Consider the following 23,087-nt stretch of genomic DNA (forward strand, 5'->3'; position numbering starts at 1 on the left):
CTATGTCCCAAATGAAAGAGCATAACAAAACTCTAGGAAAAGAACTAAATAAAATGGAGACAAGCAATCTACTAGATGCAGAGTTGAAAACATTGGTTATAAGGATGCTTCAATGAACTTACTGAGAACTTCAACAGCGCAAAAAAGGACCAGTCATAAATGAAGGATACACTAACTGAAATGAAGATAATTACAGGGAATCAGCAGTAGAGTAGATGAAGCTGAGAATCATATCAGCAACTTGAAAAACACCCAATCAGAACAGCAAAATGAAAAAACAACAACAACAACAACAACAACAACAAAAGAAGATAGTATCAGGAGCCTCTTGGACAACTTCAGGAGTACCAATGTTCCTATCATGGGGGTGTTGGAAGGAAAAGAGAGAGAGCAAAAAATGGAAAACCTATTTGAAAAAATAATGACAGAAAACTTCCCTAATTTGGTAAAGGAAATAGACATATAAGTCCAGGAAGCACAGAGTCCCAAACAAGATGACCTCAAAGAGGCCCACATCAAGACACATCATAATTAAAATTTAAAAGTTTAAAGACAAAGAGAGACTCTTAAAAGCAGCAAGAGAAAAGCAGTTAGTTACCTACAAAGGAGCTTCCATTAAACTGTTGGCTGATTTTTCAACAAAAACTTTGCAGACCTGAAGAGAGTAGCACGAAATATTCAAAGTGATGAAAAGCAAGGACCTTACAATCAAGATTACCCTACCCAGAAAAGTTATTATGTAGAATTGAAGGACAATTAAAGAGCTTCCCAGATAAGAAAAAGTTGAAGGAATTTATCACCACCAAACCAGTGTTATATAAAATGTTAAATGGTCTTCTTTAAGAAAAAGAGAAAAAGAAAGATAAAAATTATGACCAATAAAATGGCAACAAATACATATTTGTCAGCAATTGAATATAAAAAAACAAAATAAACGAACAAGCAGAACAGAAACAGACTCATAGATACAGAGAACATTTTGACAGCTGCCAGATGGGAGGGGGTTTGGGGGGATGGGTGAAAAGGTGAAGGGATTAAGAAGTACACATTTGTTGTTACAGAGTAGTCATGAGAATGTAAAGTACAGCATAGGGAATATAGTCAATAATATTCTAATAACTATGTATGGTGTCAAATGGCTGTGAGATTTATCAGGTGATCATTTAGTAAGTTATGTAATGTCTAATCACTGGAGCGTACATCTGAAACTAATATAAAAAAGTATGTTAAGTGTAATTGAAAAAATTTTTAATGATTTAAATAATAAAAATAATAATATGTTTCTAAGATTTGGGCTTTAAGGGGTGCCAAAAGAACTTTTAAGCCAGTCTTAAACATTATTAACAATAGTGTGATTATAATTAAGTTCTTCAGTTCTGAAAATAAAAAATTAAATCTAATGTATAAGCTACCTATAGTAGGGAGACATCTTCAGGATAATGGGGCAGTTATGGAGTATTATGACAATCACAACAAATTCATTTTATTGTTTGCTTACAATTGAAGTCTACTTGGCTAAGATTTTATTGAATTACATGTGTAAATGACTAGAATATTAAACTAACAATATTAAGAGCAGGGACATATCTAAAGATAAACAACAGCTCAGCTAGATTTTATTGAGAAGAGAATTAAATAATCCCACATTTAAATGCTTTAACTCTTCTGATTATTTTGTATATAGTAGGTAATCGATGTGATTTAATGTCACTTTTAGAATATATTTTATCAGACTAACCTAAAAAGTTGAATGTAACTCTTAATAATGTTTTTTCAAATCCAGATCTTAGGTTATGATATGCCTCACAATCACCCAGGATGTTTGTAAGAAATGTTCATGCATGAGTATGCCCTGCTCCTACTACTTGAAACCTGTGAAGGAAGGACGGTGAATGTGCATACCAGGTGGTTTTCGTTGATTTTTATGCCTAGGAATGTTTGAAAACCATGACATAAATTGTAGACAGCCTTAGCAAAATCAAAGCAAAATGGCAATTTAATTGTTACCACCTGCTCTAGAATAGTTTTGTCCATTTTGCTAGACATCAAGAAGAAAAAAATATGTATAATTAGAAGAGAGACAGAGGTCAAAAGAAAAGCCTAAGAGATTAAATATATAGACACACTCACCTGTTTCAGGTGTTTTATGAAAAAAGGGTGAGCTCCAGGACTGCCAGTAGCTTTTACCTGTTTCTCGACATCTCACTTGAAACGTATATTTAGTGTCTGGCTCCAAATAGAATGTTGACTGCTGCATATTTGTAAAATTGGTGTCAAATTCCTTAACCTAAAGTGGATGAATAACAGTAATGAAATGATACAATGTACTTTTAAAACAATTATTCCACTTAGCAGAAATGCATGGAGCATCTATTATGTTTCAGGCACTCTCCTAGAGCCTGGGAAAGGAGAGGAATCGGGCATTTTATATAAAACATGGTCATATATAATTAAATACATGCTATTAAAAATGAAGTGCACATAGTATTTGACAGTTCTCTCAAGATTTTAAATTTCAAGACTGTCCAAATGTAATATATTCTTAATTTTGAAATAATTGATTATAATGAGGGTGGAAGAAACAGAGGGCCTCATAGCAATTGTTTGATTCCTCTCTCCCTTCTCCCCCCCCCCCCCCACCAGTTGGATATTTAGACCAATAATTGTTCATGAATGATGACATAATTTCACTTGATAATGATAACTTTTAGAAAAAATTACTCAGAAACTAAGCTGTTAAATTGGTCCTTGCTACAGATTCTCTAAGACCTATTATGTGTATGTATGTGTGAGAAAGAAAATAAAACCTTTAAGAAAGTTGAACTGTAAAAATCCAATGGAAGATAAGCAAGAAAATAGCTGAGATACAAACTTACAAATCATTTTTGGGGGCACTACAACCTGTTCTAAAACATAATGAAAAATGACCCCCGACAAGCTGCTTCAGATGGGAGAGAGAAACCAGGCATTTCTATAGCCCCTTCAGTATGCTGTGACAAGTAGATTTACTGGAAAAAGTAAAGCATGATTGAAGGGTAGACATAAAATAATTCTAGAAATGCATTTATGCAGCAGCTGGGAGAAAACAGTTACTACACACTCATCAAAGAGAAAGTTGAAACTATCAAGATTTTTTTTTTTTTTAAGAGCAAGACAGCAACCTGATTTAGGGATTCTTCTGTTAAAACCCAATCTTAAAAAAAGAAGAAAAACATCTTAACACAAATCTTTAAAACTTGCAATGCATTGAAAATGTATAATTCATTAAAATATCTGTATTGGAGATGCTATGCCCCACTGAAAGCTATCATTCAGAGTTTCCATGGGCCATTTCTCTACCCATGGTCCTTGGAATTTTCTGTTATATAAATATGACTAGTGACCTCTGGGGTCTCCTGGAATCCAGGAGAAATTTTACTTGTGCCAAAAGTTTGACTTTCAAATACGTTCTGCTTCATATTAGCTTCTCTTAGAAGGGAGTTGTTATTCCCCAATCTGTCTCTTGCCATTACATTTATAGATAAGTCCTCTTGAAGAATATCCGAAAGTATAGCCAGAACTCTAAACTAAAAAGAGGAATTTACAGAACTGTTAACAGAGTTGTTTCCACCATGAGGCAAGTCAGGTGACTGCTTAGGGCTTTGCGAGCACAAGATAACACCCGAAGATGATATTTTCAGAGGTTGAAATTAACATGGAGAGCTAGACCTAATTGAGGACCTACGGTGAGGGTATGATCTCAAGTACAAGAAGGACTTTACTTTTTACAGCATTTGATTTCTAGTTAGACCCTCAACTGTGAAGATGGGGGCATGGAAACTTAATCTCCATCAGTTTGAGGTACCTCTTTTCTTAGGGTTATATCTAAGTTTCTAGGAGCCTCCTTAGGTGGAAGGAAGGAGAATCTCAAACCTATTCAGAGTTCTATAATCCCAACTTGGGACATGGCCCAGGGTGAAAGGGGCCCTTCTCAGTAACTTACCAGTTCTTAGTCCTGGCCAGTTTCCCCTCTTTCTGCTCAGGTAATCTTTATCTACTGTTTGGTGGAGGAGGAAGGGGCGTGATTATTGGGAAACTTAGTCATGACTAATCACATGTTCTTCCCAATCTTCTGTCTTATACCAGAATTTACACTTTAGAAATGCGAAGACCAGGGATGTGACCCTCTGCTGTCTGTGCACTGTTCTATTAGCCATTCCAGGAAGAGAATGAATGCTTGGTTTTGTGCAGTCCATGAGCTAAGAATGTTTTTTACATTTTTTTAAATGATTGGAAGAAAAATTATAAGAAGACTTTTTGTGATGCATGAAAATTATATGAAATTCAAATTTTTGTGTCCAAAAATAAAATTTTACTGGAATGCAACAATGTCCACTCACTTAGTGTCTATGGCTGTTTTCATGTTGCCCGTGCAAAGGTCAGTAGTTGGGACACAGAACGTATGGCCTGCAAAGCCTAAATTGTTTACTGTTTGGGCCTTGAATAAAAAGTTTGCCCATACCCGGGTATTATGTAATTAAAGAAAGGAGTCACCATTAATTCATTTACTTGAACTTACAGAAAAGATTTATCTAAATTACTATCACTGCTGTTGGGCACTATAAAAGGCAAATAATAATACTAATAGCTAATGTTTCAAAATATTACCTATGTGAACTGGGCATTATAAGCATCAATGTAGATACAAAATGATTGTGGAACACCCTGCCTTCCAGGGGCTCACAGTTAAAGGATGGGGAAATAACAGGTAAGTACATGCAAAGCGGCAAATGGTTCTGAGAGAGGGTACAGAGCACTGGGCAAGGACTGCTGCTGAGGACACAAGTTTGAGATGCCAGGAAAACAGTCCGTGAAGATAACCAAGCAGATAGATATTCTCCCCGTGGTGTCAGCCTTGCAGGATCGCCCGAAGGGTTGGCTGATACTTCACAGTCTATAGGCAGCTTAGCTAAAAGGGGCTGAAAAGCGTTCTCATTGCACTGACTTTGATTTTTAGGTGGGCTTCCTCTGCTCTACCAAGCTTGCTGCATGGTTCCCCTGCAGTTTAAGATGAAGAATAACAACTGTCCGCATTTACTAGTGGTTCTCAACCTGTGGGTTGCGACCACTTTGGGGGTTGAATGACCCTTTCACAGGGGTTGCCTAAGACATAACAGTAGCAAAATTATAGTTATGAAGTAGCAACAAAAATAATTTTATGGTTTGGTCACCACAACATGAGGAACTGTATTAAAGGGTCACGGCATTAGGATGGTTGAGAACTATTAATTCTATTCCAGGCTCTGGGCTAGCTTCTTACAGCATTTGATCATCTCCACAATCCTGTAAGGTAGGAGCTTATTTTATTCCTATTTTAGGTGTGGGAATAAGGAGGCACAGAGAGATAAGGAACGTGCCCAAGGTTGTACAACGGGAGTGGCAGAGCCAGGCTTTGAACTCTGGAGCCTGTGTGCATAGCCATAAGGCTTTCCTGGTAGCTGCCTGCCACTTGGAAGTAAAGCACCCCCTCCAGCAACATCTGATGGAGGCAGAGCCGAGGTTGAAGAACAAATCTGTAGACCTCCGTGTCCTCCCACTCTTCTTGCTCTGACTTCCTGTCTCCCTACATGGAGGCAAAGACAACACTTTATGCATGACCCAGACAAAACTGATGGTGTAGCAAATATAAAACACACAGCTTCATTCTGGCTGTTACTCTCTTGACTTGGGTCGTCTGGATAGAAATAGTAATTCACCTTTTTCTGTGTGAGTGGTTACATTTGGGAGAATCGTAGCAGAAGGGATAGGATGGATTGAAACCTGTTTTCATTTTCCAAATATTTGGGGGGGGGCGGGGCAAAGAGATGAAAGGTCTGTGAGAGGCACTTAGTTACTAACAGTGTAGAGTTTGGAAAACCTGGCTTAAGCCCTTTGGAGCCCATTCTCTAATGGAGCTGACACTGCCTATCACAAAATGATTGTTGTGAAGATTAAATGGGATAACAAACATTTTTTCAGCTCCTTCATTTGCCTGCTCCTGGTTCAAGAGAGCTCAACTTTGCCTGTTATGAAGACTCACAATGGCATATGTAGCTCCACCAGGGGGAGCAGAGAACAAGTTTCAACCAGAAAATCAGTTGGTTTCTGAAAACCTGTTCAGAGATTCTGATAACATACTTCCTCTGTATTTTCTAAACATTCTTACAGCCTATTACCACCTCCTACTTATGCCAAATAAAGGAGTTTCATATTACCAGGATCATCCTATGAGTGTGACACTACACAAGGACCCCTGGTGTCTTATTTGAGCAAAGCCCTATTAACTCAAAATCTAAGACTCAAGAATTTCATTTATGTTGTTCTTAAATTTGCCTAAGTGGAACTTAGGCAAAACAGTGGCTGTGGACTTTTGTTTAGTGTTTATCTTACTTGTCCCAGGCTTTAAGTGTGGGGTTGCTGTGCACAAAGATGCCATCATTATTTAGTCAAGGAGTCCAGCAGGATGGCCACTTGGTTACTGACCAAATAGTGCAGCACATGGACTTGCATCTAAGTGTAATATAAACAACTGTAAAGATCACATTTCTGGTTTAAACGAACAAGGGTTTATAAACAACTTGACATCAGGGATTTATTTTTAAAGAGCAATCTTTAGAGGATGTCATGAAGTCAGTATAGTTTTACTCTCATCTTCTTCACACTCTTTAAATACATTATTCTACAGCCAAGCTGATGTTCAGAATGATGAAGCTGAAGCAGAAGGCTTTGGAGTTGCACTGATCACCAAAGATTAGTGTTAAATGCATATTGTTTCACTTAGCTCCCTGAAAACTGATAAAACCGTATATGATATATAACTTATAACTGTGGTTTTTGAAAGGGAGGGTTGTTATTTTATTTGGACAAGTATGTTCAATTCACCATCTTCACCCAGAACTTAGTTACTTCTCTCTTCTCTCTCTCTCTCTCTCTCTCTCTCTCTCTCTCTCTCTCTCTCTCTCTTTCACCCATCTTCCCACCTTCCTCCCCTTTGACAAACATCCATCAACTTGTTCTCTATATCAGTGGGTCTGTTTCTGGTTTTTGTGTGTGTGTGTGTGTGTTTTAAGATTCCACATATAAGTGAAATCATATAATATTTGTTTTTCTCTGTCTGACTTATTTCACTTAGCATAATGCTCTCTAGGGCCATCCATGTAGTCAAAAATGGCAAGATTTCATTCTTTGTTTTTTTATTACTGAGTAATATTTTATTTTAATATACATCATGTTCTTTTTCCATGTATCCATCATACATGATAAATAACTCTTAATCAAGCAAAGCCAAACAATTCCATTTCTTAATTATTTTGACTAAATGGCAGTTCACTGTAATTTAAAAAAAAAACAAAGTGTATTTCTTTTTAAATACCCCAAATTGAAACTTTTTTCAGACTAGTGTTACCCTATAGTTCAAATTAGTGAGTTTTTATTAATGTTCACAGTTGCTGTCATGAGATGTGATTTTATTAATGAACCTTGTACCTATGCCTCTCCTAAGACACTTGATAACTTGCCATTGATAGTTAAGGATAATAAATTTGTCTAGACATTCGCTTTTTAACCTTATGCTCATCTAAGACTGAGGCCTATCCTAGTTACAAATCTTACATTTTAAATTGCACATTTTTTTTTTAAATTTAAAATCTGAAGTTCTTTTTGAACAGTTTTTATTTTTCTGGATGCCTGTTAAATTTTAGCATAGAATATTTAAATTTTATACCCATGATTACTGATGTAAATTTCACCCTAAGATACTGAATTACAAGGAAATCTCTCAACTGGACACTTGTCTATCTAGCAATTTACAAAAGGACCTTTTCAGAAAACATCTCTCTGTTTGGAAGATTACTATAATCATTATTAAAAACTAGAGTGGTTTGAAAATCACACAAAGAATCAGATAAAAAGATATAAAATAGATAATTGTAAGTCCACTGTGGTCACTTACATGCTAAAGAATAGTGAAAGTTAGCTTACATTCCAGGTTTGGTTTGTTGTAGCCTTGTATCTCATTTCACAGGAAACCTTTTCAATTGTTGTTTGACTATTCCAATGAATTATGGTCTTGGGGACTGTAGTATTTATATCTTCTGCCCTGGAAATGACGGCTGCAGAAGGTATCACTACAAAAAAACAAAAACAAAAACCCAGCAATTTTAAACTTAACTAAGGGGAAACGTATATCTTTTCATCAACCTATGGACATGTTAAAACTATTTCCCTGGCCACTTAGCTCAGTTGGTTAGAGTGTGGTCTCAATATGCCAAGGTTGTGGGTTTGATCCCCGGTCATAGCACATACTGGAATCAACCAATGAATGCATATACATAAGTGGAACAACAAATCAACGTGTTTTTTTGTCTCTCCCTCTTTCTCTCAAATCAATAAATAAATTTATAGGTTATTTTAAAAACCTCAAAGTACTAAAAAAACAATTCCATGATCTAATGAACAATTAATGATTTTTTCCCCTTGTTTTCTATTCTGTTATATAGGAGAAAATTGTTGTTGTTAAGTAAAATTCTATTTAGCCCATTCTTCATTTCTTTTGAAAAGAACTGTGACAGTCTTGTCTTTCCCTCACCTCCCACAGCCTTGTAATCCTAACAAATGAAATTTCAGAGTCTGGCCTTATTAACAAAAGAGTGTAAAAAAGAAATAAAGGAGAGAGCTCTTCTTCCCTGCATCTGTTTAGGGAGAAAGGATGTTTTACATCCTAAATTTACTTCAGAGAATCTGATTTCATAAGTTGTTAAATTTAAACCTTTTACAATAATACTATTTTTATTCTCCTTTGTTATGTGGAAATTTGTATTAATATTTATATTTATTGCTAACTTGTTTTATTCTCCATTAAAACAAATCTGTATTTGAAAGTATGATTTGACCAAAGCAAGTTTCATAAGACTCTAATATTTTACTAATTATTGCTATGTTCTATGACATTAACTTTCAAATGGGAACTGAAATTCGTATTGGTTATCATCTGTTGTAGATCCTATGGAAGACATTGACTGGTGGCCAAACAACCATTCCCAAATCTCTTTTCCTGTTTCTATCAGAGGTAACTCCTATCCTTAAGATATTGGTAATAGTTCTATTGCTTTTTTCCCCCCCTCATATGTATTTATTTTGTTTGTTCTCAAAACATCCAAAGCTAGTATTTATTTATTTTTTGTTGTTGTGGAAAGTATTACAGATGTCCTCCTTTTTCCCCCATTGACCCCTTCCTGCTCCTACCCTCCTCCTGCTTTCCCCAACCTAATGTCTGTGTCCCTTGGTTGTACATATATGCATATACATTCTTTGGTTTATCTCTTCCCACCCCTCCAACTCCCCATCCCTCTGAGGTTGGTCAGTCTGTTCCCTACTTCCATGACTCTGAATCTCTTTTTGTTGACAGTTTATTTTGTTTATTATGTTCCACAAATAAGTGAGATCATGTGGTACTTGTCTTTCTCTGATTGGCTTATTTTGCTTAGCACAATACTCTCCAGGTCTCTCCATTGTTGTCTTGAAGGGTAAGAGATCTTTCTTTCTTAAAGCTGAGTAGTATTCCATTGTGTAAATGTACCACTGCTTTTTTTTTTTTAAAGGTTGTACAAAGTATCTTTATTTCCTTTTTTTTTTTTTTTTATCCTCACCCGAGGACATTTTTTGTTCAGATAGAGTGGGAGGGAGAGAGAGGGAGAGAGAGAGAGAGAAACATCGACGTGAAGGGACACATCGAGTGGCTGCCACCCGCACGACCAATCAGGGCCAGCGACAATCTGCAACCGAGGTACGTGCCCTTAGCGGAACCGAACCCGGGTCTCTCGGGACCGCAGGCCGACGCTCTAACCGCTGAGCCAAACCGGCCAGGGCACCACTGCTTTTTTATCCACTCATCTATTGATGGACACTTGGGCTGTTTCCAGATCTTGGTGATTGTAAATAGTGCTGCTATGAACATAGGGGTGCATATATTCTTCCTGATTGGTGTTTCAGGCTTCTTAGGATATATTCCAAGAAGTGGGATCACTGGGTCACATGGCAGCTCCATTTTTAATATTTTGAGGGAACACCATATTGTTTTCCATAGTGGCTGCACCAGTCTGCATTCCCACCAGCAGTGTGCTAGAGTACCCTTTTCTTCACATCCTTACCAGCATTTGTTGATGGCAGCCATTCTGGTAGATGTGAGGTGATACCTCATTGTTGTTTTAATTTGCATCTCTCTGATTATTAGTGATGTTGAGCATTTTTTCATATGTCTCCTGGCCATTTGTATGTCCTGTTTGGAGAAGTGCCTATTCAGCTCCTCTGCCCATTTTTCAATTGGATTGTTTGTCTTCTTTTTGTTGAGTACTCCATATATTTTGGAAATATATGAGTACTCTATATATTTTGGAAATTAACTCCTTATCTGATGTATCATTGGCAAATGTATTCTCCCAGAGAATGGGTTCCCTTCCCATTTTGATGCTGATTCCTTTTGCTGTGCAGAAGCTTTTTAGTTTGATATAGTCCCATGTATTAATTTTTTCCTTTGTTTCTCTTGCCCTAGGTGATGTATCAGTGAAAATTCTGCTGTCTGAGATTTTTCTGCCTACATTTTGTTCTAGGATTTTTATGGTTTCATGGGTTACATTTAAGTCTTTTATTAATTTTGAGTTTATTCTTGTGTATTGTGTAAGTTGGTGGTCTAGTTTCATTTTTTTGCATGTAGCTGTCCAATTTTTCCAGCACCATTTATTGAAGAGACTGACTTTTCACCATTGTATGTTCTTGCCTCCTTTGTCAAATATTAATTGAGCATACTGTCTTGGGTCGATTTCTGGGTTCTCTGTTCTGTTCCATTGATCTATATGCCTGTTCTTATGCCAATACCAGGCTGTTTTGATTATGATGGCTTTGTAGTATAACTTGATATCTGGTATTGTGATCCCTCCCACTTTGTTCTTCTTTTTCAAGATTGCTGTGGCTATTTGGGGTCTTTTATGATTCCACATAAACTTTTGAAATATATGTTCTAGATCTGTGAAATATGCCATTGGTGCTTTAATAGGGATTGCATTGAATCTGTAGATTGCTTTGGGTAGTATGAACATTTTAATGATGTTGATTTTTCCAATCCATGAACATGGTATATATTTCCACTTTATATCTTCCTCTGTTTCTTTTTACCTCATATATATTTATCTATAAACAATGTATTATTCAGTTTTGCCTGCCATGAAATATTTATAAATTCAAAATAATCCAAAAATCCCCCCCAAACTGTCATCATCATAGACACAATATTTGAAATTTCCATTTATATTAAAATAAATCGCATGTATTTATCCATCATTATTCACTGGAGGAAATTAATGTTCAAAATGGCATTCAGGAAGCACTGCACTTTCTGTATTCAAATTTATTTCTTACCCTGGCCAGTTTGGCTCAGCAGTTGGAGCATCGGCATATGGACCAGAGTCCCAGGTTCAGTTCCCTCTAGGGGCACGTACCAAAAAAAATTTTTTTATTTCTCTACATGAGAAGTTTGAGCATTTCTTGCACATGTCATTTTGGCACAGTGTTACTGCACTATTAATTCAGTCCTGCCTTTCAGCACAGCCTCTCTAACTTAATTAAAGCCCAATCCCATCACTATTATGTGGAAATTGCTCCCAGGAGAGACTACTGTCCTCATTTTCAAAGAACAGTTCATTTATCTAACTTGTAATGTCTCATTCTTAAAGTGTCTCAAATGAAAATAGCTCATCTATTAATATTCTGGTGACTTTGTTGTGTGGAACCTCCTATACTGTTACATTATTTGAATAATGAGAAAAGAGGATGGAGGGGAGGAGAAGGAGGAAGACGAAGAGGAATAGAAATAATAACTCCAAACAAGAGGCTCCCTGATTTGCAGTTGAGAAGTCAGAATTGCTGGGGGAAGACCAGAGGAGATTTTTGCTTTATAGGAAGTGGGATGATAGTTAACTATGGCAAATCAACTATTCTGGGGTGAAATCTAGCTGTCCTTACTAGCTATGTGACCTTTAGCAAATTATTTTATCTCTTTCATCATCTGTAAAATGGGCACAGAACCATGCATGATTGTTTCCAGAATTTAATGTAACGTGCTTGTTGTCTGGAACACATTTCAATAATACTAAGGTCATAATAAGATCACAATGACATTTATAAGTAATACTACTAATAGTTTAGTTACTAAAAATGATATTGCCAAAATGATAATGGATATGACAGCCTTTAAAAATCAATCTATTAAGGTGAATCTGTTATAAGAAAAGGGCATATTACCCCCCCCCCCATCCTACCTCAAAATATAAATTTACAAAAATGTATAGGTCAAGAGTACTGTAACTCCAAGAATATATAATACAATGGAATTATTTTTTTATCACCATAGTCAGCATAATGACAGATTTTTAGACCAATCCTATTAGTTGAGATAGCTGACTTTAGTCAAAACAGAAGTTGAGATAATAGTTCCAGTGGAAGACCCTCGTGCTCCCCTAAAGACACCCAGGTTGTACCCCAAAAGAAAGCATCATATCCCCTAAATCATCAGTCAGCAGGAAAGTTGTCAGACACATTGTAATGTGTGTTTAAATAAATATAGGAGGCTGTCCTGTCAAGGTGGTGGCAGGTAAACACAGTATTGCCTCCTCCCACAACCACATCAAAATTACAACTACACTACAACACAACCATCATTCAGAACCACCTGAAATCGAGCTGAATGGAAGTCCTACAGCTGTGAAATTAAAGAAACAGCTACATCGAGACTGGTAGGAGGGGCGGAGGCGCGGGCGGGCTGGGCCCACACCCACGATATGTTGGATAAAAATCAGGAGGGACACCTCAGCTGGGAAGGTCCCCGCTGAGGAATGAGGGGTCCCCATCCCACACCAGGTGCCCAGCTCAAGGTTCTAGTGCTGGGAAGAGAAGTCCCCATAACTTCTGGCTGGAAAAACCAGCAGGAGGGAGGCTGTGGCTGCTGGAGCCCAGGCAGTTCCTCTTAAAGGGCCCACGCACAGACTTACTCAGACCTGCTTCCTCTAAGCTTGGAGGGGAGGCACCATGAGAGGTGCCAGAGACATAGAGGGAAAAACTGAGGTGTTTGGTCTAGGGACAGGGGCTGGAGAGGCAGCTTTCTCCTAGACAGATGTGCTGGTGGAGGCTGATGTTGCTTTGGTGAGCCCTTCCCTGGGGTGGCAGACAGCCACCAAATCTGGGATTCCAGCAACCTGGCTCACACTGTTTGCCCTGCCCTGGTGATTCCCTGAGGCCCTGCCCCACCCGACTTTCAGACCCACTCAAGCTGTTTCCAAAGGCTTTACCTTAGGATTGGCCTGTCTTGGATCCTGCTTCAGAGTTTCCTAAAATCTCTCAAACAAGCAGCATCTGGTCTCACCAAGCCCCATATCTCTCGTTAAGTGGCTCCAGGCCTGGCACTAGAAGCAGCCAGCCTTGGTTCACAACCTGGCTTTTCCTGGGCACCTCCAAGCCCAGCACAAGAAGCAGCCATCTGCAGATCACTTTGTAGCTTATATCGACTGGCCCCAGATAGAACACAGGCAGTGGCTGACCTTGCCCCATAGCCAGCACATCCAGTGGACAGCTTCAACCACATTGAAACACTACCACCCGACCACCTCCACAAGTGACACACTCAATGAGTGGACTCATTGGGCACCAGAATCCTACTGAAGTAAATCTTGCTCTGTGTGGTGGGCCCCTACACATCTGATCCTCCAAGGTAGTCAGAGGCCAGTGGTCAGTGGGCATAGCCAGTCCTTGCAGCTGATCAACCTGAGTAAATCCCTCCCATTGATGTGCCAACAGAAGTTAAGACTCAATTACAACAGAAGGGTATACAGTCCACACTAGGGGTGCACCTCAAGGGCCCAGCTGGGGTGATCAGGGAGGCTGTGCCACTGGATCCTACAGGACACCTACAACAATAGGCTACCCTGTGAAGCCTAGGAGACATAGCAACTGTACCTAATATATAGAAACAGTCACAGAGAAGCAGCCAAAATGAGGAGACAAAGAAACATGTCCCAAATGAAAAAAAAAAAAAAGAACAAAACTCCAGGAAAAGAATTAAACAAAATGGAGATAAGCAATCTATCAGATACAGATTTCAAAACACAGGTTATAATGTAGCTCAAGGAACTTGGTGAGACATTCAAGGAACTTAGTGAGACCTTCAAGAAACTTAAGGAGACCTCTAAGAAACTTAGTAAGAACACCAACAACATAAAAAAGGATTAGTCAGAAATGAAGGATTCACTAACTGAAATAAAGAATAATTTACAGGGAATCAATAGTAGAGTAGGTAAAGCCAAGAAGCAAACCATCGATTTGGAATGTAAGGAAGCAAAAAACACTCAATCAGAACAGCAAAAAAAAAAAAGAATTGAAAAAAATGAGGATAGTGTAAGGAGCCTATGAGACAACTTCAGGCGTGCCAACATTCGCATCATAAGAGTGCCAAAAGGATAAGAGAGACAATAAGAAATTGAAAACCTATTTGAAACAATTATGACAAAAAAACAAATTCCCTAACTTGGTGAAGAAAACAGACATACAAGTCCAGGAAGCACAAAGAGTCCCAAACAAGATGAACCCAAAGAGGACCACACCAAGACACATTATCATCAAAATACCAAAAGTTAAATACAAAGAGAGAATCTTAAAAGCAGCAAGAGAAAAGCAGTTTATTACCTACAAAGGAGCATAAGACTGTCAGCTGATTTCTCAAAAGAAACTTTGCAGGCCAGAAAGGAGTGGCAAGAGATATTCAAGGTGATAAAACGCAACGACCTACAACCAAGACTACTCTATCCTGCAAAGCTATCATTTAGAATCAATGGACATATCAAGAGTTTCCCAGGCCAAAAAACCCCCAAAAAACTAAAGGAGTTCATCACCACCAAACCAGTATTATATACAATGTTGAAAGGTCTTCTTGAAGGAGAATAAGAACAAAAATATAACCAATAAAATGTTAATTAATACATATCTATCAATAATTGAATCTATAAACAAAATGAGCAAGTAGGACAGAAACAGACTCATAGATACTGAGAACATTTTGTTGCTTGCCAGATGGGCGGGGGCTGGAGGGATGGGTGTAAAAGATGAAGGAATTAAGAAGTACAAATTGGTTGTTAGACTTATGAACCTCAAAGGGAAGGGGGAGGGTGGGCAGGATGAGATAAACCAAAGAACTTCTATGCATATATGCATAACCAAAGGACACCAATAATAGTGTGGGGAAGGCTGGAGGGGGGGCAGGATTGGGGAGGAGGGGATCAATGGGGGAAAAAAAGGGGGGGTATCTATAATACATTCAACAATAAAGATGAGTTAAAACAAAAACAAAAAATAATAAATAAATAAAAACTGAGGATAGGAGTTGAGAGTGTTGGAATTAGAAGCTTCCTAGCTCTGCAAATCTCAGATTTGTTAGTGCAACTTAGCCTTGATTTTCTCATGTATACATTGTAATCTCTTCTACAAAACAGGGCTGTTGTGAGAGTTAAATAAGGTCATGTATGTAATAGCAGTTAGCACTGAAGAAAGTGCTGCATAAATGTCAGCTTGTTGAAATCATCCTTCATATAGCACTCTCTCTTTATCCATGGCAGATAGGTTCTAAGACCCCCCAGGGGATGCCTGAAATCACAGATAGCACCAAACCCTATGTATTCTCTGGTTTTTCCTGTACATACATACCTATGATAAAGTTTAACTTATAATTAGGCACAATACGAGAATAACAATAACTAATAATAAAATAGAACAATTACAATAGTATACTGTAATAAAAGTTATATGAATGTGTACTCTCCCTCTCTCATAATATATTTTTGTACTATACTTACCTTTTCACTTAAAGGAAGCACTTTACGACTTCTATCTGGAATATTTGAATTGCCAGCATCACTACTCTTGCTCTCTGTGGCATTATTAAGTAAAATAAGTGTTACTTGAACACAAATACTGTGGCACCGTGACAGTCAATCTGATAAGCAAGACGGCTACTAAGTGACTAACAGGCAGGTAGCTGTACATAGTGAGTGGATGATTTACAACCTGGGCAGAATGTAACAAGATGGCTTGAGATTTCATCACACTACTCAGAGTGGCACACTGTTTAAAATTTATGAATTGTTTATTTCCGGAATTTTTCATTCAATATTTTTGGGCTGCAGTTGACCAAGCACAACTGAAATCACATATAGTAAATCCACAGATAAGGGTGGATGGAGTACTGTGATAAAAACAGGAACACTTGGCATGAGGATCTTCAAAGAGAGGGTGATTCACATTGGTGCTCTTTGGCTGAACTCTGGGATGTAGTTGTAAAAGACTCAAGTTGTAAAAGTCCCAATTGCTTTTTGGAATTTATCTTAAGGAGAAAACCAACTACAAGCAAAACTTTAGCCAAAGGGTTGTTCATGGCAATAGTTTATAGTGGTGGAAATGTGAAAACAGTAAAAATCTCCAACAATATAAAGACATTTATTAAAATACTATTATAGATTAAATGCATAGAAATATTTATTCTATATTGTAAGTTTAAAAAGGCAAGGGTCTAAAAATATCTGAAGAAAAAAATATTAACATTTGTTAAATTTGGCTGATACACATAGAGATGTCTTCATAATTCTCCACAATTTTCTATGTATTTTGTAAAACTTTTCAAAATAAAAACAGAAACATAACTTCCACAATAATGCATACAAAAGAATTCTTTATTATACTGTCCTCACAACATAAGACTCATAACACTTTTATTCTAATTCTTATTTCTTTCTATATTCTCTGGTAGATGGTAAGATACTGTCTATTTTATCCCCCCTTGCCCTTAGAACAATGCTTGAACATAAAAAGTTTTTAAAAAATATTTTTAAAAACACATTCTTGTTTCCTTTACCATGATCTACAGGAACTTTCGGGGAACTCCTTTCAGATCTAGACTTCACTTAACTAGGTCAGCACAGATTAGTTGTTTACTTGTAAAGGCAGTATAGAATTTCTTATTCTTTACCTATATCATCCAGGTGAATCTGCAGTTGTTTTGACTTCTCCACGCCTAGTACATTTGCAGCTTGGACCCAGACCAAATACTCCTTGCCTCTTTGTAATGAATCAGTGGAGATGTTAATATAATTTGAGGTGAGATATTGTTGTTCTTCTTCTGTTTCTAAACTTTAAAAAAAAGATGATAATTACCGGTTATGTTTGGCTTGAGTTAATTATTCCTCAATTTTTTGATGCTATCATTTTAACCTGCTTTCAGAATGCAACAGTTACTAAAAATAGAACAAGTTCATTTTATTTTGAAAATTAAAAAAAAAAAAAAAAGATTCAAGACTATCTACGGCCACAGTGTGACTTTCATGGGCCCCTAAGCAATTTCACTTTCATGGACTCCTTCCATTAAGAAAAAAATAGTATATGTGTGCGTAACTATGTTTATATTTCTATATATGTGTACATACTGATGTTTTTATAATATTTTGCAACTATTGCTATAAAAGCAAATATATTAACATCACATATTAAAACATTTTCTCTGACTTAACAGTTCATTTTTTCCTTCTGATTTTAAGTTAAACATTTTCATGGACTCCTGAAAGTACTGTGGGCCATAGACACTGTGTCTACTGTGCCTATTAAATAAGTTGGCTCTGGACAAAGCTTGAAATAAATGAGTTCCCTCTGGGAAGGAGCATTGCATAGGGGTTCAGTGCAAGGGCTTTGAGTCAGACATTTTTACCAGATGTAGGATGAGGGTAAGAATGGGCTGAGAGGTGATGAGGAGGCGGAGATTATCACTTCAAATTGTATTTCTCTAAGTTTTTGAAATTGAATAACTGAAAATCTCTAACCCACCAATTAAAATTCCCAAAGGTATTTATTAATACTAAATCTTAAAATTTTAGTATTAACTGATGTTAGCCTTGAACAAAAGGTTTGGGCCTCTCTTTTAAGTCCTTTAAAAACGTCTACTCTATAATATTTTAAGGGGGTAGAGGTGGGGAGTAGTGGAGAGCAGAGTACCAGGGAATGCTTCTTCCCTCATCTTCTGGTTTCTGTAAGGAGAGAGTGTCTTTAAACCTCCCCATTTCTTATTCCGCCCCTCGATCTCTCTTCCCTCTGGAAAGTGGGGGTGATTCTACTCAAGAAAAACTGGACGTGGACACCTCAGTCCCTTCCTCTTTCTTTTTCCCTCAGGAGTCAGAAGACCAGAGAGATGTGCTCGTCTAGTCTGCCCCATATGCTCAAAGACGTAGAAGAGTGAGTCTTCCATGTAGGACCTGCCGCTGTCTAGCACTGGCTATGACCGGGATCAAGCGCAGTACATCTGTTTCTTCCAGGAGGATCAGTGTTAGAAAGCTTCCTGTTGCAACATACCAAAGCCACGCTCCCCATTATCAAGCTTCATCAGCAGTACATATTATAAAATATTTAAGATTATTCAAATATTTGAATACATATTTAAAATCAATTAAAACACAGATATTTTTATATGTTGATTTTCGCCGGCTGACTCTGTGGTTTCTCAGTTGGTTCAGAGCCCACGAGGGAAATCTGCAGAGGTAAATACAGGGCCTCCTCAGACTCTTAGACACCATTATCTGTAGTCAGATTCATTGATAACATGAAAGCGTTTTCACTAGACTTCAGTAAGTTTACATTTCTTGAACCCTTTGAACTACCAACTCTTTTTATTTCCTTTTTTAAGTTTCTCAGCCAGATTTTCTACATCTGTGGTTACTACATCTAAGTTATCATTTCTACTTGTTTTGTAAGCCCTTTGTTGTGATTTCTGCCTTCACTTTTCCTATGAAACTACTCTTCTGAAATGGCATCCTTTCCTAGGTGATGTCTTCTGAATCCTTTCTACCATCTGTCCCTCTTACTTAAAATTCTTACTTCCTTCTGTCTTCTGGGTGAGACCTCCTATGTCTCTTTTTCACCCCCGTTTAGCGACATCTTCCCTCCCTCGTACTTGCACCTGGGTTCCCCTCCCTCCTCCTCTTACCCCACCACAGAGGGCCAGCCCCTGGCACTTGTCTTTCTTTTAGCTCTTTCTCTCAGCTCACTCACCGGGTGGGCTACTCCACAGGTATGGCTACCACATACCTGCCCTCTCACTGGGAGGTACATCTGAATGTCTGCCTAACATCAGAGCCATAGCTCATTTCCAACTAAATTATCTTCCTGTGAAAATCATGTTTCTTGCCAGTTACTCCATTATTGCCAACAGCATGCTCCCTTTCTGATATCCTTAGTTTGCCTTTTTTTTTTTTTTTTTTGATACTTAAAAAAAATTTATTGCCCTGGACGGTTTGGCTCAGCGGTTAGAGCCTGTGGCCTGTGGTCCAGAGAGACCTGGGTTCAGTTCCCGCTAGGGGCGCATACCTCGGTTGCAGTTTGTCCCTGGCCCTGGTTTGTCGTGCAGGTGGCAGCCACTCGATGTGTCCCTTTTACACCAATGTCTCTCTCTCTGTCTCTCTCCCTCTCTCTCTCTCCCCCTCCCACTCTATCTGAACAAAAAATGGAAAAAAAATGTCCTCAGGTGAGGCTAAACGAAATAAATAAATTGATTGATTTTAGAGAGATAGGAAGGGGAGAGAGAGAAAAAAACATCGATTTGTTGTTCCACTTATTTATGCATTCACTAGTTGCTTCTTGTGTGTACCCTGACTGGAGATTGAACCCATAACCTGGGAGTATCGGGACAACACTTTAACCAACTGAGCTACCTGGTCAGAGCTCTGTTCATCATTTTTAATAATTTTCTCTCCATCACCTTTAAGAGACAACCAAAGAAAGTGAAGTATTTTTTAAAAATATTATTTTCTTATTTTATCTTTTCTCCCTGTTTTTGGTAGCTGTGGTCATGGTCTAGGTTCTCTCTCTATATTAACTATCTGTTTGGTATATTACTTGTAGATTCCTAAGTTAATTGTACGGCATTGTGAAACCTAGCTTGATATAGTCTAATTTAGACAGGAGATAACCTTGGAATTTGAACAATGGTGAAAAGACAAGTACCCTACATTCTTATATTTAACAAATAGAATGCTTCACAAATGTGTATGTCATCCTCGTTCAGGGGTCTCATCTTCTCTGCGCTGTTCTTATTATAGTATTTGTGCTGCCGAGGCAAGCGCCGCCTGATTTCTTTATCTAATACCATCAACTGCTCCTTTTCTTGGGGGACTGACTTAATAGGTTTTGTGGAGAAACAGTTTAAAAATCACTGGCGCTTCATCCCTAGGGCTCCACTTCAAGTCCTGCTACTATTGTGTCTCTATAGAGCAACTCCCTAATTTCTCCAGCTCCACAATCTCCCAGCCAGGATTATAACTTGCCACCCGCTTAGATGTGTTGGAACGCAGAGTAGCATGCTTGCTAAGACACAAAACTCCAAGGAGGAAAAGAGGAACCAACCTTACGCTACCAAGTAATAAATGCATTTATAAATCAAAATACTACATAAATTGTATTTCTATATTTTAAACTCATTGCCACTACCAGAGCAGGATAACTTCAGCAGGCAATCAAGAACTCTCCCTAAGGCTGGCAGAGGTGGGTGCTGGAGGGTGAGGGGGTACAGAGCACGCAGGGCCAGCAGCTACTCTGTCTAGTTCAGCTCAGATTTTTGACTTTCAATGCACATTTTCTGGTGCTGCCTCTTCCTCTCACCAGCAGAGAGATCACTATGAGCACCATGACAGGCCAAGAAGAACGTATCATAGTGATGAAAAGCACAGGGCTTGGGTTTTAGAGACAGACTTAGGTTCAAATTTCAGTCCTGCCCCTTGATAAATTGTGAGATTTGAAGCCAGTTAGCTAATCTCTATGTACTTCAGTTTACTCATCTGTAAAACAGAAATAATAACACTGTTGTTATCATGAGTAGATGAGATAAGTGAGTAAATGAAAAAAGAAAACATAGAACAGGTGGCTTCACACATAATAAGGGGCTTATTAAAAAAACAGCAACAACAAAAAACCAATGGTGCCTAGCTGGTGTGGCTCAGTGGTTGAGTGTCATGGGTTTGATTCCCAATCAGAGCACATGCCTGGGTTGTGGGCTCGATCCTTAGTATCCTTAGTAGGAGGTGTGCAGGAGGCAGCTGATGAGTAATTCTCTCTCACCTCAATGTTTCTATCTCTTCCTCCCTTTCCCTTCCTCTCTCTCTAAAAGTCAATACAAATATATTTTCAAAAGACAATTATTATGACTTAAAAGGTACTTATGACATACGACTTTTGCACATTTAAAAGAATAAAAATGAAAATTTTAAAAGTGCTATATTTTAACAAGTGAAATTTTATATTGCTTGTATCTGAGGTCAAATCATGCCATTAATTCAAGTGTTTACATAGTTGCCTTACACTCTTTTTGCAAAAAGATGCAACATAAATAAATAAGCAGAGAATTTGTTATAAGATAGGCTAATCACATGCTAAGAAAGAATTAAAATGTGAAAATAGGAAAATGGCAACTATGTGTAAGTACTAAGTAGGGCATCTTTGAATATTTTCCAGTTAGAGAAAACCGCATGCATATTCTTAATTGGTTTGTGGCTAATTCTTTTATCGCACATATTGAGATCACAAGTCAAAATGAAAATGTATTTTTAAAACAACATTAACCATATACTAGGTAATTTAATTTTGCTTTTAAAGCATACTCTCATGTTAACATCCAGACCACAAAGCACTGTTTTAGATGAAGATTCCGATAATAATGACTGACTATACTTTGGGACTATTTTTTTAAGAAATGTCTTTTAATAAGCACTCTTTTAAAAAAAAGTTTTTATTCATTTTTAGAGAAAGAGGAAGGGAGAGGGAGAGAGGTGGCTGCCTCCTGCACAACCCCCTTGCTGAGGATCGAGCCTGCAACCCGGGCATGTGCCCGGAATGGGAATTAAACTGGCAACCTCTTCATGAATAGGTCGACACTCAACCACTGAGCCACACCAGCTAGGAGGGACTATTTTTATATAAAACTATATATTAAAAAGTTTTTGAATTTCTTATTTCTATTTTGTTTTTTCGTGTGCTAATTAATACATGACAGATTATTTATTGAAGGGAGTCAGTATGATTTATATTTTTCTAAAGTTTTCTGTGTACCTAGCTTTACTTGTAGTTAACAGATTTTTAATAAACACTGTTAATTTATGGTGATATAGTGAATAGTGTCTTTTGTTTATTTAACCCCTCATTAACAATAATTATTTAATACCCAGTATGTCCCAAGTACTACTTTAGTGAAAACTTCAGGGAGGAAAAGAGGAACCAGCCTTATGCTACCAATTAATAAATTCATTTAAACATCAAAATACTGCATAAATGAACAACAATGAACAAAACAGATAAAATCCCAAACTTTGTAGAACATACATTCTGGTAGAAACAAATAAATACATAGTATGTCCTTTAATGATGCATGTTCAGAAGAAAAATAAAGCAAAAAGGGTTAGGAAGTGCTAGAAGAAAAAGTAGGGTTTTTTTTTGTTTGTTTTGTTTTTTGCTTTAGGGAGATGAGGAAGGTGTATCTGAGAAGGTAACATTAGAGCAAAGATCAAGACGTGTGGCTCTCTGAAGGGAGAGTATTCTGGGTAATCTGCAAAGGTCCGAGTCAGGATCTTGCTTGTCCCATTCAAAGAACAGTAAACAGTAAGGGGGTCAAGGTTGCTTGATACAGTGAGGGAGATGGAGGGGGCTTAGAGAAAAGATCAGAGAATTATGGAGGAGGGAGAGATTTAGAAGGCACTGTAAGGTCACATAGGGCATTGAAGGACCCTGGTTTTGATTTGACTGAAATGAGAGAGTTTGAGCAGAAGACTGACATGATGTGACATGCATGTGAAAAGGATTATGCTGGCAACTTGTGAATAACTAATGAAATATAGAAGGGCAAAGCTGGAGGCTAGGGAATCAGGAAGTTCTTGAACTAAATCAGATCAGAGACGATGTGGCTTAGACCAGGATTGCTATCTACATAGTGAAAAGAGGTCAGATTTTAA

General features: G+C 37.7%; 1 protein-coding gene and 1 non-coding gene across 2 annotated transcripts in view; both read right to left on the minus strand.

The window, feature by feature from the left end:
* Positions 1-23,087, minus strand: part of IL23R (interleukin 23 receptor) — a 66,952-nt gene that overhangs the window by 23,561 nt on the left and 20,304 nt on the right. Inside the window, exons 5-7 of the mRNA XM_036256718.1 lie at positions 17,078-17,238; positions 7,999-8,144; positions 2,131-2,287 (exon numbers count right to left, since the gene is read on the minus strand). Coding sequence (XP_036112611.1) covers positions 2,131-2,287; positions 7,999-8,144; positions 17,078-17,238 — 464 coding nt within the window. The remainder of the gene's footprint in view (positions 1-2,130; positions 2,288-7,998; positions 8,145-17,077; positions 17,239-23,087) is intronic.
* LOC118627360 lies at positions 20,111-20,213 on the minus strand. The gene has a single exon (XR_004959114.1). It is a non-coding gene; the product is annotated as a U6 spliceosomal RNA (small nuclear RNA).

Source organism: Molossus molossus, unplaced genomic scaffold, assembly GCF_014108415.1.
Source record: "Molossus molossus isolate mMolMol1 unplaced genomic scaffold, mMolMol1.p scaffold_m16_p_12, whole genome shotgun sequence".
NCBI lineage: Eukaryota > Metazoa > Chordata > Mammalia > Chiroptera > Molossidae > Molossus > Molossus molossus.